At 43.8% G+C, this 19975-nt stretch overlaps 1 protein-coding gene across 1 annotated transcript in view; it reads left to right on the top strand.

Annotated features, from left to right (window-relative positions):
* The first annotated feature begins 16578 nt into the window (after positions 1-16578).
* LOC121453363 (cadherin-2) overlaps positions 16579-19975 on the top strand; it is a 234711-nt gene continuing 231314 nt past the window's right edge. Inside the window, exon 1 of the mRNA XM_041660089.1 lies at positions 16579-17568. Within this exon, the coding sequence (XP_041516023.1) occupies positions 17509-17568 (60 nt within the window). The 5' untranslated portion in view covers positions 16579-17508. The remainder of the gene's footprint in view (positions 17569-19975) is intronic.

The following is a 19975-nucleotide window of genomic DNA, read 5'->3' on the forward strand; positions in this document are numbered from 1 at the left end:
TTTATTTCTGGAAGGGACTTGCGCAGACATTAACTGGTACATATCTGTGGCTTTGACTACCAGGGACATGCAAAGACTGGTGGTCAAGGAGTTTGGTAGAGGGTTGGCTCCTGGCTGTCCTAAAGTTTCTCAATACCTCATTCCACAAAGATTATCTGATTTCTGTGCTTTAAGTTTATCTGGCATTACTCATAGGTTCCCTTTGAGCAAGATACTGGCCAAGGCTGTAAGCAATGTAACAGTGGGGGTGGAGGTTGGGTTGATGGAAGGCTTGTCAAAGCCTAGCAGAACAGACAGCTGGATGCCACTGGCCAGAGCACCAGAGCTTATGTGGGTTCCTAATCTGATGGGACTGGTGGCTATAATAAAAGGATCTAGAGGAGACAGAGAGGCGGTGGGGAGGCAAGCCCATCTGTACCCATATGCTGCAGAACGCCTTTGTAAGCACCCAGAAGAGGCTAGAGGCCATATACATTAACTGAGAACTCTTCCTAGCTTTGAGCCCTAGTGGGTACCTGAGAATGCTAGCACCTTAATACCAGAACTGAACATTCCAAAACTGTGAGAAAAAAGGAGTTTTGGAGCCAGGTCCAGTGGCACAGGCCTATAATCCCAGATAATCAGAAGACTGAGGCAGGAGGATTGAGAGTTTAAAACCTGAATAGGCAACTTAGAATGACCTTGTCTCAAAAGAGGGAAAAGCAGGACTTGCAATCTTTGGTGGCATGGTGCTTATCTAGCAAGTGCGAAGCCTTGGACTGAACAGTCCCCAGCACTAAACACAAGCACAGGAAAAACTTTAATATAAAAAAAAAGGAAAAAATATTCTCTAGAAGTCAAAAGCATATCACACTCTATTTGGGCAATCAGAGTGTGTTTCAGCTTTTTTAAAAATTGTATGCACTAGACCAACCTCCCTAATGCTGTGACAGTACCTCATGTTGTGGGGACCCCAACCATAAAATTATTTTGCTACTGTCATGAATCAGAATGTAATTATCTGTGTTTTCTGATGGTCTTAGACACCTGTGAAAGGGTCATCCAGTGTCCCCATCCCCCTTTGAGAGGGGTTACAGCCCACAGGTTAAGAACCATTGTACTAGAATACATAGCTTTGAGACTGGTATCAGAGATGTGAGGAAGGAGGAAAGAGTACAGAAGAAAGCAGGGGATATAATCAGCTCCTCCTGCAGCAGGCTCTTCCAGTAGGGTGGGGAGCAGCTTACCTCCAGAGTTTTTAGAACCATGTCAGCATCAACAGAGGAAGTCATCATCCTTTGTGGTAGTAGTTTCTTGTTACGTGCCAACCCACAAATAATGACACAGAGACTTACTATTAATAATAAAAGCTTAGCCTTGGCTTAGACTTGTTCCTAAATAGTTCTAATAACTTAAATCAACCCATCTCTTTAATCTATGCTTTTCTGCATGGCTCAGTTACTTTATTCTGCACTGCCCATCTTGCTTGCTATGTGTCGTTCTTCTTCCCAGAATTTTCTCTCTGGAAGTCCCACCTATCTCTCCTGGATAGCTATTGGCCGTTCAGTTTTTATTAAACCAATCACAGCAATACATGTTCACACAGTATACAAACGTCCCACAATAACTCCTCCTTCATCTTCTGGCATTCTATTGCCAGGCACAGAAGGGTCAATGTCATTCTCTTGAGCTCAGAACCCCCACAAATCTGGTTCACTTCCATTTTGATTTTAAGGTACAAGAAAATGGGGAAGCTTAGGAATATTTCTCTCCTTTTAGGATTCTGTGACAGGAATAGTCCAACATCCCCTATAAAATCTGATTAGAATGCCAGTAGTGGTAATACATGCTTTTCATCCTGATACCTGAGAGGCAATAGCAGGGAGGTGATGCCAAGTTCAAAGCCAGTCTGGGCTGCTTAGCAGGATCATGACCAGCCTGGGGTATAGAGTGAAACCCTTCCTCCACCACCATTAAATTAACCCAAGTACAAAATCTTAAAAATACTAATTTGTTCCCAGCACTCGGGAGGCAGAGGCAGGCAGATCTCTGTGAGTTCAAGGCCAGCCTGGTCTACAGAGCGAGTACCAGGACAGGCTCCAAAGCCACAGAGAAACCCTGTCTCGAAAAACCAAAAAAAAAAAAAAAAAAATACTAATTTGTTGAAAAAAGTATAAGGAGATATACTGGTTTTAAATGTATACAAATCATTAAAGATTGGGAAGGATGAAATTAGGGGAAGGGAGCAAAATTAATACACAAGAGCTACTCTCGCCATTTTAATAATTGCTATTTTAAATAAAAATTATTTTGAATTCATTTTAAAAATTGAAAGAAACCAACAAAAATTGAACAGCATGCATACTTTTCAGAACAATAAAAGTACAAAAGTTTAAAAAAAAAGCTACAAAAGAGGCCAAAGGGAGCAAGAGAGCGAGAAAAAAAGGGAGAGAAGGAGGGAAGGAAGGAGGGAGAGAGAGAGAGAGAGAGAGAGAGAGAAAAGAGAGAGAGACCAAGAACAAAATACAGCTAAGGCCAAGAAAAATACCTAAAAAGGTATCTAAAGCCAAATAGTTTTTAAAAACAGACAGTTATTAAATCTTAAGGACTAACTTTTAAAACAGCTCTCATAACTTATATGCCCTCTGTCACCCACCATTTTTAAATGGACTGAAAGAAATTTCTAATGAATATCAAATAGGAAATAAAATTTAAAAGGGTAAACACAGTGTAACAATGCTTTTAGGCATAAGCCAAGTAGGAAATTTTGTCAGGGAGATAAGTTAAAAAAAAATTGCCAATATCTCCAAGTTAATATGTGTTTTTAATATAAGATAACTTTTTAGATATTCAATCTAACATTACATAGGAAAGCAAAGGATGGTGTTCTTTTAATAACCCAAAAGGAAACAGTATTATATAATTTATTGATATATAAAATTATTAATTCAATTAAGAAATATATGATCATTGAAAGTTTTGATAAGTAAATTGAATAAAATTTACATAGTTATCACTGAAATCAGCACAAACTATGCTATAAATGTGATTAACAGTTACAAAAAAGATTGGAAGAGAGAGAGAAAGAGGGAGAGAGACAGAGAGGAGAGATAACATGGAGAGAAGGGAGAGGGAACGAGAAAGAGCATGCACACACACAGTCAGTGAGCAGAGAGCTGAGAGAGGAGTTAGGTGGAGTAGGGGGAGCGAGATGAGTGTAATTGATGTCTTGAGTGAAATTCTCAGTTTTTGGAAACTGTCATAATTATAAATTTCAAGTGGTAAAATCAAGGGAAGACTACTACTAAATCTGAAAAATGCAGTAATGCATGAAACAGGGTTATGTTTCACCCAGTGTCCTCAGAGTTGAGATTAAAATGAAGAGCTGAGGGACACTACCCATTTAGCTCCCCTGCAAACTGCATCTGAAGAGAATGTAAAACATTACTCTATGGGAAATGTATGAAAATTATTTTATTTATTACAAGTGCAAAAACGTAAAAAACAATGTATGAGCCGGGCGGTGGTGACGCACGCCTTTAATCCCAGCACTCAGGAGGCAGAGGCAGGCGGATCTCTGTGAGTTCGAGGCCAGCCTGGTCTACAAGAGCTAGTTCCAGGACAGGAACCAAAAGCTACGGAGAAACCCTGTCTCGAAAATTCAAAAAAGAAAAGCAATGTATGCCTACAAACAGGTGACCTCAAGTGTGGAAATAGAGTCATATAAAGAATTACTTTATTTTTGTTGTGCCAAAAATGTAACATCTCAAGTAAGTTTCCATATGAACATCCCTAATGTATTTCGATTTACTAATGAAAGTCCAAATATGTTTGAGATATCAAAAGCACTTGTAAGTCAAATAATATTTTATACATTTCAATTTTTACCAAGTTAATTTTTTTTGTTTAATGGTGATTTAAACAAAAATCAATGTTTTGATTAAGGTGAAAATAGCAGAACTTTGAATAATTATAATAGTAGATGTTTTGCATCTAACAAATGTGTTGCAAAACTATAACAAATAGATAACAAATAAAAAAATTCCTAAAATAGATTCTAAAGTATGACGACACTCCAATTCGCGGGGTAAGATTCGAATGATTCAGTGGCCCCTTTGCATGCTGAACTCCCTAACAAGTGACGGCGTTATGTAATTGACCTATTTTTTGCTTTCTCATCTTTTCAAACGAATAATCTGCAATAATAGCGGCCCTGCTAGAGTGAAGCCTTCCTTACTGTAAGACATGTACAGGAATAAGTTTAAAAATAACACACACTAGTCTTTCTGAACTGACGAGCATGCTCCAAAACAACTTTTCCAGCAAGATTTTATGTTAACCTTTTCGCGTAGATTCGAAATACCTTTACTTTATAGGGAAGTAACTGCGAGTTTCAGTGTCTTATGGATCTAGGATGCGATTTCCCAGGTTACCAGTAGGTGTCACCCTCTCCACTGCTCAGTACAGACTGAACGCCGCATTTGTCCGCACCTAGGACTTCAGGCTTACTGTGAGCTGGGTGCAAAAGATGTCAGAAAAAAATGAAATGGTCTCATTTTCTAGGAATGAACCTTAATCAATCACAATTTAAAAAATATGTCCCTTCCTATTTTTCTCAGTTGTACAATGTTAGAATATTATGCATAAGTTTCTTTAAGTATGGAATAAAACTGGTTTCCAGCCTGTCAGTCAGTCTTTGTCACTTTGAACTTGGCAGTTGACACAATGTGATTGAAGAGATTATTATGTCAGTTAGCTAATTAAAATAGAGCATTTCATAGTTGTAGGATTCATACGAAATCCATGGCCTCCGATTTCTCACATACATAGGCCACCAAAATCCTTTATTTGCTCCAACTGTGGCTTTAGGAACCAGTGAAAACCAGTCAAGGACAGGGTCTAGTGTCCTTCTGTTGTCTTCCTCCCTCGGCATTCACACTGAGATAAACATTAGTTTGGGTCTTGTCATAGCAAACAAAATATGGGAATAGAAGGAATAATTACCAGTCTGACTGTGTCTATATAGCACATAGTTGTGAGTTTCCCAGGTGAAAGACGGCTGTACCCTGTGGGCATATTCAAAACATAAATGAGCCCTTCTGTTTAACACGATTAGGTACAAACCTTGGGGTTATCTGTGAAAACCCCTGCCCTACACCAGTTAATATCACCTCTTTGTCCTTGGTGCAGAATATCCCAGAAGCTTTTTCTTCCTGAATACATGCTTTTCTCTTAACCTGCTATGTTTTTCAGAGGGCTTTTGGTATTCTGTGATGATAGATGCCACGGAAACATTTGGGTGTTTTTGGACTAATTGGATAGCTTCGCTTCCCAGAGCTGTCAGCTTCTCAATTTTTACAAGTGGTAAACTCAAGTGGAATGAAATTTCTAAAATTAAAAATAAACCCTTACAAGACATAAAAACTCAACCACAAGGAGCCATGACGGTTTGAAAAGTTTGTCCCAAACTAGGAGCTCCTCCTGATGGCTGCTTCACAGAGCGGCTCTCCACCCTCCACACAAGAGGCTGATAGGGAAGCAGGCTTACTCAGAGAAGTCATCAGCGCACAGAAATACCTTTTTGTTCCTTCCTGTCATGCGCTCCCTTCTTACAATTTCCTTACTTGCTTTTACAGATACTGTAATGTGACTCAGCATAAATAGAATTTTCCTTTATTACTTCTATCACAGATCATGAATACTATATTAACTCTAGTTAAAAGCCAGGAAGACATGCATTGGTGCAGAATGGTGCCAAATCCTGGTATCTCAAAACGAAAGTAAAAGATGAAAAATCGTAACTAGATTTAACATGTCATTTTCATGTTCAAGATTCTGAAAGTAAAAGCAAGAATTTGCCAGGACCTGGTGGTACTGGTAAGCAGTCTCAGTGATGGAAGCAGGATTAGAGTTCCAAAACCAGCCCGTTCTGTGGAGGGAGTTCTAGGCCAGGCTGGGCAGAGGGACCTCACGTTAATACCATAGGTTGAGCCAGGTCCCCAGGCCCATAGCTGTGGCGCAACAGTAGAGCTATAGTCCAGCATTCAGTCGGCCTCAGGCTGAATCTCTCTAGCGCCACAGAGCTCATTCATTTGTGGGGAAATAATAACTATGATTTTGGTTATTTAAATATTTAGAGTGACCAAGTTTGTTCAATAGACGATAAAGATTATTAAAATCTGAATTGTTTAAATGTTCTCCTGGAAAAGGTACAAAAGAGAAAACGTTTTGTTTTCTGTGTTGGTGATTTAGTTCTGGTGTATGGACGACGCTGCTGGTGGAGGATAAGCAGCAGAACTCAGGGAGCTCCGGCGGGTCTGCAATGCACACATGACCAGACGGATTTCAAAACAAATACAGCACGTTCCACTGGGGACCACCTTTAAGACCTTTGCCTAAGGCTTGGGTTAGATTTCTTAGGTTTGCCTGACCAACCTGGGAGGTTTCTTCCTCACTCCAGTCTGAGGATGTTTTTTCTTCCAAGCAGAAGTCATGAGAACTCGCTATTTCTTCTCTACTTTCAGGCACATCAAATTTATAAATCCTATTGAAGCCATCAGGTATCTCTACTCTCATTCTCTCCCTAGCACTGGGCTTCCTTCCCCACAATCCCGGCAGCTGCTCCAAGGCAGATGTTCTCTAGTTAGCTAAGGGTAAAAGAAACAAAAGTATGATCTGGGCCTCACTGTTGGTTCTCAACTCCAGCTAAGTGTTTCAGTGTGGACATAAACACGAAAAAGCAAGCAGGCAAGCAAACAAGACATAAGAACCTCTTCTTAAGAAAGTATATTTTTTATAGAAGCTAAAATTGCCTTTTCTCTCCTATAAGCTACTTGTTAATAGCCAGGTTACCACTGTAGGGCAAAGTAGGATGTCCATGACTCATGTCTTAAAACTGATTGTTTGGAATGCAATGTCTAGTGAAATTTTGACTGATCTCTCTGGGTTTATAAAATAGATCTGAATAACTCAGTCAGAACATCTTAACTCAAAGCGTGGAGTCATCATGTGGTAAAAATCATACCTCTAAGGTGAAGAAATGCCATGAGGATAGCAAATTCACAAGGCTTTGAGTGAATACAGGAAGGTTTAAAGAATTACAATACAGAACCAATAATTACTTAATTGCAATTCTTTTTTAAGATTTTATTTATTTATTATGTATACAGTGTTCTGCCTCCATGTATGCCTGCAGGCCAGAAGAGGGCACCAGATTTCCTTGTAGATGGTTGTGAGCCACACTGTGGTTGCTGGGAATTGAACTCAGGACCTCTGGAAGAGCAGCCCTTAATAGTAATTCTTAACCTCTGAGCCATCTCTCCAGCCCTTAATAGTAATTCTTAATATCAAGAATGTTGCAGGGATAAAAGATATTTGGGACAATGTATAGCAACAACACCTACTGATCCATATTATTCAGAGAGATTCTCACTATGTTGTAGTTTCTTCTCAACAAAAATGTTCCATGTGGAAGAGTGGCTTATGGTCTCCTAAGACTCCCAAGCCTTAGGAGACCATTTCTTGCTCTTCTATAAACAGTCAACACCTCTTCAGAAATAGGTGAATCTTCGTGGGTGGGGCTACCTGAAAGTTGCATAAGCAATTCTAAAGATGCTGTTCTTGGGAGACATCTTACAGGCAACCTGGGCCATTTTGTGATGCAGCTGCCTAAATCATCCACTCTTACAAGTTAGCTCTCACTCCTAATCCTCCCTAAGCAGCCCCAATAAAGCTCATTGGACAGATGAATGTCTCCTCTAGGGTGAATAGGATCCCCTTACTTAATTATTAATAGAATAATACACATACTAGGTCCCAGGTAAACAATTTCTAAGACATACAAACATGGACAGTCTAACATACACGGTCTAACATACACGGTCTAACATACACAGTCTAGCATACACAGTCTAATATACACAGACTAGCACACACAGTCTAACATACATGGTCTAACATACACGGTCTAACATACACAGTCTAACATACGAACAGAAATCTGAAGATCATCACACCTGATGCTTTAGTCACCAAGCATTTCTTTCCCTTGTACTATGGATTTAAGGTTTGGACCAGAATATTAGCTTGAACTACTAATATTCTAAGCTTCCAGTTCTTACTGTCTCCTGGAAACACAAATCTCTTCATGTTATGCAGACAAGTACTTTATTCAGGACTGATTTAGTTAGAACAAACTCAAGTGGAACTCATTAAGGTGAATGTACCTCCTCGGATTGCTTCAACATATCTAATACATTGGAAATGGTTTCCATAAGTACTATGGTAAAGAGAAGACATTAAAAGTCTTTTTCAAAGGATGAAAACTGGAGGGACTAGAGCAATGATCTTGGGGACAGGCAATCCGTAGTGAAGACACTGTTTTTGAGTAAGTGAGGCTTGAGCCTACACTGAGACACCCCTTCCTGTATGTGCATTTGCAGAGCTAGCCCCAGAAACAGACAGACAGACAGACAGACAGTGGGCATGAGGTGCACACTGATAGCTTCTTTCCCATGAGAATGGGAGGGGCCAGAAATAGTTGGGGAGCAGGAAACTTGTAAAATCTTGAGTGTAAGGCTCTGGATTCATTATTCCAATAAGTTGAGCAGATGGTATCTTACTGAAAGCTGCGGTACTAAGTGAAATCCTTCCTATAACTCACCAGAAATATCTTTATTTTTTAGAGATTTATTTACTTTTACTTTATGAGTTTGGGTGTTTGCCTATGTGTGTGTATGTGTGTGTGTGTTCACTATGGGAATGGCTGGTACCCACATAGGTCAGAAGAGGGCGTCAGACACCATGGAACTGAAATTACAGATAGTTGTGAGCTGCCATGTGAGTGCTGAGAATTGAGTGTGCTTCTCCAGGAGAATACCCAGTGATCTAAACTTATGAGCCATCTCTCCACCCCCAAGAATGCCTTAAACATAAAATACCACCGTGTGAGGAAAGCATCATAGAAGATGCTAAGGAAAAGCAGGAGGCAAGAAAACAAAACAAAAAAAATTGTTCTGAATAATATAAAGACTCAAGGAGCTCTATACTAATAATACAAAAGCAATGTCTATAAAGAAATCATAAGTGAGGCACGGAAGAGTCTTGGAAATGAAGACCATTCACATATCTACAATAAAATGCCTGAAAGGCTGAATGAAGGAATCTTCAGAATAGTATCATGAAAGAAAGGGTCTACAAGAGCTAGTTCCAGAACAGGCTCCAAAGCTACAGAGAAACCCTGTATCAAAAAACCAAAAAAAAAAAAAAAAAAAAAAAAAAAAAATCAATAATCTAGAAATATCTACAGAAAAAAATGAAATTCAAAGAGAGAGAAGTATTATGAATCCAAATTATATCTGCTTCCATTAATGCGTGCATTTGTGTCCACTTCTGAGCGACAAAACAGCTACAGGATAAGACACAACCCATCCTTAGGAGAGAGCAGTTGCTAGAATGCTGGAAGCTTGAGCAGGCAGCCACCGCTTCCTTAAGCCATTGTTCTGATCAGAGAATGGCATATTGAATGCATAGCAGCAGGCTCTGGTGAGAAACTTTCTTTCTGTTTGTGACTTGCCCTTATCAAGTAACATGCAAATTCTGGGAAAGGACAGACCAAATTCCACTGCATATCAGTGGCCCTGTACTGTAGACCTTTTATCAGCTCTGAAAGGCTCCCCACGCTGCTGTCCAAATTCCACGTCCTATTTTCCCTTGTGACTCATTCGGAATACTGGGCAAATATTTTTTTGAGCAGTCTCTAAGATAAGGAGTTCATCAGCATCCTGAGGTTTGGCCATGGGCTTCATGAGCCCCTTCTGTTTTGGAAAGCACCCGCTAGGACTGCTGTCATTGTTGGGCAGTTTTACCCAAGTGCCCTTGACTCTGCCCCTCCCGTTCATTCACTGATGAAAGGCACACATGACCGGACACATCAAAAGCCTCTTTCTATAAGCTGAGTTCTTGCCTGTTTCCAAGAATCTCTAAAAAGATTTACATTTCATCTAGTTTTAATAAATTAACTTTCAATGCAAACATGTTTATTATTGGCTGTCAAAACAAGTTTAAAAATGAGAATATTCCCATTTCTTGCAAACATGTTTGTGAAAAACACTGAAAAACAACAATAACAGAACTCCCAAAGATGATGCTTCTCTGTGAAAATCACTCAACACTTCTGGGCTGCTATATAAAGAATGGATCACATAGCGTACATTCTATTCTGTGATTACAGGGAATACTATTGAGAAAAACAGACAGCAAAATCGGAGAGAGCCAGAGGCAGAAAAAGTCAAACCCAGAGAGACAGACAGACCCTGAGAGAGCTAGAGTCAGGGAGAGATGGAGCAGAGAGGTAGACAAGCCCTGAGAGAGACAGAAATAGAGAGAGAAAGGGACAAAGACAACCCTGAGAGAAAGAGGAAGAGAGACAGAGTCAGAGAAACAGACCCTGAGAGAGACAGGCAATACTAGGCCACGTAGATGTGTGTGCAGGACAGATGTTGATATGCAGGTGTCTTTTTCAATTACGTTTCCACCTTACATTTTTTTTATATTTTAAACCAGCATACAACACGTTAAACATCATTATGACTTTTTTTTTTAACAAGTGTGATTTATGTTTATTCTAACATCTTTCTGCTAAGTCTTTTCTCCCCATGTTCTCCCTCCACACACATTTGGTCTCTTTCAAGTCCTTTTGCACAGTCTCCATCCACCCTACTTTTTGAGACAGGCTTTCACATTCAACCTAAGCTCACTGATTTGGACAAGACTGGCTGACCCTCAGGACCTGTCCGTTTCTGTGTCCTAAACCTGGGGTTACAGATGTGAGTCACCATGTCTGCCTTTCACCCGGGTGCTGGCAATGGGAACTCAGTCCTCTTGCTTACATAGCAAATGCTTTAGCCGGTAGAACCATCTCACCATTTTAAAGGAAAATCCCTACCAAGACTATCCCATTTTAAAGGCTATCCCTATCCCTACCAAGGTTGTGCTAGAATATAAGAAAGAGGAAAGATAATATGAGAATGAATAGATTACAATTAATGATGGATTTTCTCACCTATCTGTGAATGCTACTTTTATAGTTGGAAAGGCAAATATGTTATTTTAAACATTTGTGGATAAAAGAATGATTGAACAAGCACTCCTTGGCTTGATGATAACCCATCATTAAAGTGTGACTTGAATTTAGTTTTAAGAGAATTACTCCTCTTACAGTTAAAGCCACAGCCTTAAAGAATACCACAGCCTTATCTAGCCCTTCCCTCTAAAGAACTAAATGGGCCTTACTGACATTTTCTTACTGCTCTCAGTGTTCCCTAAGGGAAGGGAGCATTGTTTCCATGGGGTAGATAAGAAAATGCAGAGAAATTAAATAGAATGCTTAAGATAATTCAACCAGCTATAGTTTTGGGAAGACAAATCTGGTCTCCAGAGCCTACACCAATACTTTAAGCAACTATGTCCCCCTTCACTGGAGGAAAGGGCATAGTGGTGTTAAATCCAGACACTAAATGTCTTACTAGCCTCCACACAAGGACAGCTGGACTACTGATCTCTCCTGAAGGCAGGTATTTGCCTTTAGGAGGGCACAAGGGCAAAAGTTTCACCCAACTAACCCTTACCAAAGAGTTAAGAGTTATTTGTTTTATTTCCCCCAGTTCCAGTGTCTTGAGAAATAGCCCTCTGGTTGTAGAGCACCCTGTCTGCTGGGGCCATCCCATAAACAAGTACCATGCTTGCAGTACAGACGGTAGGTGTTTTAGGGTATCACAGACATTCCATTTTCTTAAATGTAGCTCATCTTTAAGTGGACTCTAGAGATCATGTTTGGATTTGCTCTTGAGAGCACATGCGCAAGACCTGGTTCAGGAAATAAAGAAATAAATAAAATCAGGTCCACTAAAGAAAAAGTCTCAGCAAAACAAGTCTTGGTGCTGGCCTGTTACTTATAAATTCTTGCAGTAATTCTAAAATGAATTAATTTTTAAACATATAAGTCAATCATAGGTAATGAATATGTTGTTTCAAAAGAATCTTTTGATGTAGCCAGTCTTGTGTTTCTGTGTGTCTATACAAAATCACGAAAGTTTTCAATTTTCTCTGGGTCTACAGATTATTTACTCGTCATTACTTTTGATATTACAGATTTTGTTGTTCAATAAAGCTCGGACCAGCTAAATAAAATTATTGTGTGTGTGTGCAGTTATGTGAGGGGTGTACATGTGTGTGTGTTGGGGACAAGTGCCTGTAGGCGGCAGAAGATAATCTCATACTTTCCACCTTTTGTTTGAGTGAGTGTTGCTAAAATTACTCCCCTGGAGGGAGACATAAAACAAAGTTTACCTTTCCTCTTAAGGCACCAGTGGCAAAGTTCAGCCCCAAGGACCAGCGGAACTCATCAGGCTTATTGACCAAACAATGGGTATGGTGTTATGGTCTAGAACCTTAAAGCAGCCATGCTGAAAAGTCTACACCCTTGTATAAATGAGGAGTCCCCCATGGATATATACAAGGCTAAATAGCTGTCCTTGGAAACGGAGCCCACCGCCCTTCCAAGTGTAGACACTTGTAGCCCTTCCCTGGAATCACATGCAGTTGGATCAGTACTGCATAGAACTGGTTGGGTCTGTAGCTGGATGTCTGAGTGAGGTTCCTCTCACCTTTGCTGCTCCTTCTTCAGGGGAGGCAAGTTAGTGGTCACCCCTGCTGGGGTGATCTTCTGCAAGTGGGCACAGATGAAAGACAGGGGCAGTCTTGCCAACCAGCCTAGCACTTGGTCAGCACATTCTGGTTTCTGTCTCCTGTCTCTCTGCAGCTGGGATGATGGTTTCCTCACAGCTTGCATGGAATCTAGTGCTGTAGCTCTTGTCCCTATGATTTGGAGGCACAGGTTTTACCAGCTGAGCCATGTCTCCAGCTTTAGTTTTCTTTTTAAATCTTAAAAAAAAAACACAGAAGAGAAAAGCACTGGAGACAGAGTTGTGGACATGGGAAGAGAGCCTGAGTAACTACCTTCAGGATCCTCCATGGAAGCCATCATATTTAATATACAATTATCCAATATATACATATATTATATACATATATTCTCTGTACTCATATATTCCACAAGCAATACTGGAATTCTTCTTAAGTTCGAAATAAGGAAATAAAAAGCCCTTGCGCTGTTAGAAGGCACACTCAAAGTTAGCCTGCTCTTGATGGAAAGTCTCTGTGTTTCACCTTCCACTTCTTATAAGGCAGTTCACTGTCATTCAGGGGCTGCTTGCAAGTTACTCTGCTCTGCTCAGCTGCTCATCAAATTTTCACAACTCACTTGACCATACATTCTTCAAATTCCTTTGTTATAATTTCCATGTGGATAACTGGTTTGTATTTGCAAACACCGAAGGGGAATAAATAATAAACTTTAACAGGAACGTTTGTTATTTTTTTAAGTCATGTTTCCGTTCTGGTATCAGAACAGATCACAGCTGCTATGTCTGAACCTCTGGTATGTGCTTGGGAGGCAGGTTCTATCGAAGAGATGGATACTTGATTGCTAAAATCACACTAAATCAGGCAAGGCAATTATGCCAGAGAGCTGAGATGGGAGCAGGGGACAAGACACAGAGATCTAGCCCTAATTTCACGCATATTTTGAAAACAAAATGATTGTCCTATACAGTGGGACTTTCTAAAGGGGATTCCCAGAATAAGAAATATCAGAGGTTTCAAATGGTAGTGAGGGGATATGGCTGCCATTCTGGATGCTCAGTCTTTACGAGGTAGTCTCCTACACCATGCTGCTCCTCTACAAAAGGAAGGGCTGCCCAAACCAGGTCTAAAGTTCCACACATAACATTCTGTGACTTCACAAAAGAAATATAGCCCAAGGAAGTCCAGTTTTACAGCAGATGGACATTAACTGGGGAGAAAAGTACAGTCTGAGGCCACTTTGTGAGGGAGAAGGGCTAACCTACTTTCCCTTGGGGCCAGGGAGGACAGGAAAAGATTCTATTCAACATTCGGGAAGAACTCAGCTGGGCAGCACTGATTGCCCTAAAGGCATGTCTGCAGAGGATGTATGAAGGACAGGAAGCTACAGACTAGACAACTACTATTTGACATTTGTTTTCAAAGCAAAAACCTTTTACAAAAAAAGCAGGCATTTGTACATTTAGTGTCTACTGTCTGAGAAAACACAAAGCAAATTTTGTCGTTACTGTGCTTTGAAATTGTGTTTGCGAATGAATCATGCATATATCTACATCCTCTGCAGACTGAGTAGTCACTGGTTCGGTCCATCAACAATGCTAAGCATACATACACATTTGACATCCTCTTGTATTAAGTAAGCGATAGACCCTTAGGTCAAGCTAAGACAGATTTGATCTACAAGCCCTAGTCTTCATTTACACATTTTTTCTAATCTTCCTCTATCCCAGCAAAATTCATACTGTTCAGTTGTTTCTCTAGGTCACTGGCAAGCCCCTTGAACCCCTGAATTTCAATAAAACAAAGAAAGGAAAGCCAGCCTTTTAGACAGGTAATATTCTGAGCAGGGAAAGACTGTCTGGAGTGGGGCCATCACTGGTATGGAGAAAGAAATACACCTGTTGGGATGAACCTGAGTACAGTGTGAGGGAGGAAATGCTGTGTGGATATAACAGTCAACACTAGAATGACTTTATTAGCATCATAAAGATGAATGCAATCTTCAAAAACACAGTATTAGACCAGGCTAGTCCTGCTTGCAATAAGAGATGGATTAAAATGGTTTAGTTGATCAGGTGATCAAATTAAAGTCAGGCAAGAATCCAATCCAATTCACAACTACTGAGAAGTGACAAGCGCGCAAATTAGATTTCAGAGTGCTTACTCAAATGATTAAAAAAATGAAATAAAACAAAGCAGTTGTGCCCAAAGAAAGAGCCCAACACGACAGCTACTCAAAAGTAAGTTTGGGAGTCTTAAAAAAGCTTAATTTATGGGGCCTGTGACAGTGCCGCAAAGCCACCATGGCCACTATCCAGCTTGATCCTTAGGTGCAGAGATGGGAGTTATGCTCCCAGACTGATGGCTTCTGTTACGAGAGACTCCCTGAAAACGGGATTTATAAACATGCTGTTGTGAAGATACCGCTACTGCTATTAGCAGTCATGTGGCAATAACATTTAGAAGAAGGAGGAAAAGGACAAGCCAGTCTGATTACTATATTAGTCCAAGCCATTCATCTCATCTTTGAAATTTAATTGACATGACCTTTCTCATTTTTTGAGAAAAAAGAAAGGCATGAAAAAAATCTAGTGTCATAAAACATGGCTTGCAATATTATGTTTTAATTAAAATTGAATAAGTCTTCCAATTAATATTAAAAATTTAAAAGTCTAACTAGCAACCGTACATTATTAAACGCTGCATCAGTTATGTCAAAGAAATTAGTATTTGATTTGCCCAGGTTCATCGTCAAATTCTCAAATGATCAGTGTCTTGAAAATCAGATTCAAACGTTAATATTTCAGTTACTCAAAGCTGAAGAGAGTGCATTGGAGGCAGAATATATTCATTTACTTCAAATAAGCTAATTGACCTCAAAGGTGTTGCAATGCTTATATAAAACAGATTGCTTTATTCAAATCTAAAGCAAACACCCCCTCCCATATCTCCACAGAACCAAGGTGTGTGGGGGGGGGGACAAAAAAAAGCTGTTTTATTACCTTGCAGGAATCAAGCGCTCCACGCCCTGCCCCACCATTCCACAAAATGTGACCCAAACTTGTAAAGTTTCACACTTTCAAGCTCCTGTCTCAAAGGAAACAAAAATCCTTAATCTGGTGTGAATTCTGCAGCGGTCATCTTATCTTTCCGATCCTATTTTCACTGTGCTTCCCTCTGTTTATTTTATTTTTAATTGCTGCGGAGTGCTGCAGGAGGGAGTATCAAAGTCCTTGTAAATGTTTGCCTAGACATGTGACTATGGTCAGGATCCGGTAAAAATATAAGAGCAGGTATATCGAATAAAATTGCACGCACTCTCAAATTCTCAGAGTGCGGGGGAAGGAGGGGGAGAAAATAAAACAAGAACACAGAAACTTGAGTCATTCCAGTACATCCGCAATGATGGGGGGCTGGAGAGGTGCGAACACCAAAGAGGAGCCTGGCCTGGGCTCCCCTGCCGGCAGGATGCTCAGACAACAATGGCTAGGATGGGCTCTGCTTGTGTTGCTACTTTGCTGTGTCTGGCAGTGCCAGGAAAAATAATCTATCGCGAAAGAATGACAAAACAAAACGCATGCTTTAGGCTACCAAGGAGATAGCCTTCCCTTCCTCCCTCCGATTCTCAGTCGCCACCGATTCCCCTAGGCGGACCTAACACTGGGCCGCCGCTTAGCAAGTTCCTGCGCAAGTAGTTTTATTTCCCGCAGCCCTCCACCTGCTGGGCGTCGCTCGGCGTACCCCAGCCACCCCTCGGGCGACCCCCGCGGGCTGCAGCAGAAGGAAAACCGAGCGCTGGGCAGGGCGGGGGCGGGCGGCTGCCGTGGATCCGGCCCGCTACCGCCGCAGCTCGGTGGCCTCCCATTGGCCGCGACGCGGGCGGGAGGCTCGGGAGGAGGGAGGCGGGGGCGAGGGCGGCGGCGGCGGGAGGGGACCGGGAGGCCCGGGCGGCGCGTGCGGCCAGGCGGGAGAGCGGCTGCAGCTCGCCCGGGTCGCGCCAACGGAGACCCTTCGCGGTGCGCGCCAGTGGCGAGGACTAGGTGGCTGGTGCCGACGCGCGCGAGCGGCGAGGGGCACGGCCATCGCGACAGCGGCCGAGCATCCCCCCCACTCTGTGACCCCCCCCCCCCCCAACGCGGCCGCAGCGGGAGAACAGAGTCTCTAAGTGGCCAGGGAGCAGGAAAGGCGACGCCGCGGAGGCCTGGCCAGCGGGACCGTCGCCCTTTGTGGGCGCAACGCGCACGGCCGAGAGCGCCCTTCCCCCGAGGCGCTCTACCCCCGGAAGCTTTGTCGCACCGCTCGGCCCCGGAGAGGACGCCCAGAGAAGGGAAAAGCCGGGGTTCGAAAGCTCGCGTGGAGGAGCTCCTGAGAGCGCCACCCGCTCGGCTTCCACCTCCGTATCCTGCATCAGCCGCGGTCCCCGTGCCGCCGCATCTCTGGGGCTGCCGCCGCACTCCGGCCGTAGCCCAGCTGCCTGCGCAGCGGCCCGCACACACGCACACGCGTGCACATACACACACACACGCACACACACTGCTCGGCGCGCACGCACGCCCGCCCTTCTCCCCGCCCCCTCCCCAGCTCCTTGATCTCCCGTCTGTTTTATTACTCCTGGTGCGAGTCCGGCGGACTCCGAGGCCCGCTATTTGTTACCAGCTCGCTCTCATTGGCGGGGAGCGCAGAGCAACGGAGAAGGGGGTGGGGAGGGGAGGGGAAGGGAAGGGGTGGCCACTGCCCGGAGCCGTCTCCGCGCCGCTGTTGGTGCTCCGCTGCTGCTGCTGCCGCCACCGCCGCCTCTGGCTCCTCGCTCGGCCCCTCTCCGCCTCCATGTGCCGGATAGCGGGAGCGCCGCGGACCCTGCTGCCGCTGCTGGCGGCCCTGCTTCAGGTACGCAGAGGTCCCGGGTGGGTCGGGCTGCAAGCGGGGTGGGGCGTGCGGCGCCGGGTCCCTTTGTTCCCCGCGCTGCTGCGGGGCCGGGCTGAGCACCCAGGAAGGGAGGTGCCACACCATGAGGCCAAGAAACTGAACACGCATGAAGCCCCGGCCGGACTCCGGGGCCAGACTCCCTGACCAGCTGGTCTACCGCCCCTTCTTCCTGGAGCCTTGGTCACAGGGTCTCCTTGGCTTCGCTTTTGGGCCAAGGCGAGCTCGAGGGTGTCCCCAGGCAGAAGAAGGGTGAGGCAGGATAACTCCTAGGTTTTGTAGTTTTCTATGCTTTTTGTCCCCTTGCTTTGTACTTTAATTTTATTTTTTGTTTGTTTTGTTTATTTCTTCGGGGAGGGGTCGCGAGTTTGCACTAGGAATTCTCACTCTGGTGTCTTAGTTACAGGACTTGCCTCCACCCCACCCCGCTCCAGCACCCGCGCGCCTCCTGGTGCGCAAGGGCTCCTATGTCCTATTGTCTTCATCCCAGCTCAGAGTTGCCTTCTGGCCTTTGGATTCTCTTGACCTGGCAATATTCTTTGTCGGCCCCACTTGGAAAGCGAATCTGGTCCCCTGCCACACTGAGTGTTTGCCGGCAGGCGCTTCAGCACGCTTCTGGCCCCGCATCCTTGGTACCAGACCAGGCGAGAAGTCCCCATTACTTGGCCATTTTTTAAATGTGCATTCCTTTCTTCGTACTGTTGCCTCTGCCCTGCGGGGGTCTTGGGCACCCCCTTGCCTGAAGCTACCCTCACTTTTCCCACTCTCGGGGAGAGCGCCAGCGAGCCTTTTCATTGACTCTACTTTGAGACTTGGCGGCAGCTGGAAGCACCTGCTCCAGGCAGTTCCCGAGTTCTCCGCCACACAGGCCCCCAGCCCAACTTTCACGGGGCATCCCTCCCAAGAATACCCCTACCCCAGTCCCGTTCTCTAGCAGGTCCCACTGGCCACACCATGGATATGGCCCTCGCGCTGGGCGGGGTCTAAGTGGGGGTCCCAAGTCTGTGCCCATGTGTGGTGGGGTCCTATAGAGGTAGCGGGAGGGAGGTGTGTCCACTCTCTCTGCGTTGCACGGACACTCACCCCGGAGCCCCGTGCAACCCCCATCCGGAGGAGAGGGTGGGTAGCACGATGGTAGCCCCAAGTGCGGGCAAGTCTCGGAAGTGCCACTCCGCGGGTGTTGGGGGCGAAAAATGGGCACAGATTGCTGTTCGCTCCCTTCCTGTGTCAGGGCCTAGTTCACTCGGGCAGCCGGGCTTGAGAGTGCTGCGGTCACCGAAGCGGGACAGAGCCAGCGCAGGCCACTCGCTCTTTTCTTCCTCCGTCCTCTAGAGGGGTGTGGGCCGCGCCCGCGCCGAGCCCTGTCCATGGTGCGCCGCGCTGCAGAGTGTGGCCCTGCCCTGTTTGCTCCTTTGCTCCCGGGGTCCTGCTCTCCCCAGCGCACACTCCTAGGCCTCTGGGGTCCTCTGGTTCCCTTCCCCTGTCTTGGATTTCTCCTTTTGTTCTTTCTTCTCCTGCTGGTCTTTCTTTCCCCCTTCCCCCACTCACTGGTTCTCCACCCTCCCCCAAAGATTTCCTGACTCTGGGATTTCAGAACTATTAGACTAGACATTTTTGGCCTCTGCAGTTTTGGAGAGTGGATGGAATTCTTTCTAACTTGGAGGAGACCTGCCAGTCACTTGCTAACAAAATCCCTCCTGTTATAAAACCGCCCTTTATTCTCCCTGCGCTCTCCTCATTCCATCACCTCCTGTCACTTCATTTATTGTTTCTTCTTTTTAAAACGGTTTTTTTTTTTTGAAAGAGGTTGACCGCAGGGGGAGAAAGAAAAGAGTTTTCTGCTTGCAGTGTTTGAAGTTAAGGGAAAGACAAGACAAACTTAAGAAACCCTGGGTACATTTTGTTTTCTTTCTCTTTATTAACAAAGGAGACACCATAAATCAAAAGAGCTCACTTTTCAAAGCAGTATTTTTACATTTCACTTATCGCTCTTGCTTCATTACCAGCTATAGTTGATTATTTTATTAGTAACTTTTTAATAGAATGTAATTTTTAATCAAATATATTGATCACTGAAGTTAGGACATGTGTTGGTCATTCCCTCATGGAGAATCTCTTTTTCTCTTTTACCCATCTCTCTTGAAGTCTGGTGTGAATTCGAAGTTTGGAAGTCCTTTTTTCTTTAAGCATTAAAAATACTGTTTATAGACATTAGATATAAGTTTATTTTGCCCCGTGCATGCTTTCTCCTTGTGTCTGTGCTAATGCTGACTGCGATGAAGCGTCATGAAAGGGGATGTTATAACTTTGCCGTCAGATATGGAGCAGCCATCCATGAGTGCAGTCTCACTGAGGGATTGTGCAAGGCCAC

This window comes from Microtus oregoni, unplaced genomic scaffold, assembly GCF_018167655.1.
Source record: "Microtus oregoni isolate MIOR12 unplaced genomic scaffold, Mior012 000011F_ref0000422, whole genome shotgun sequence".
Classification (NCBI taxonomy): Eukaryota; Metazoa; Chordata; class Mammalia; order Rodentia; family Cricetidae; genus Microtus; species Microtus oregoni.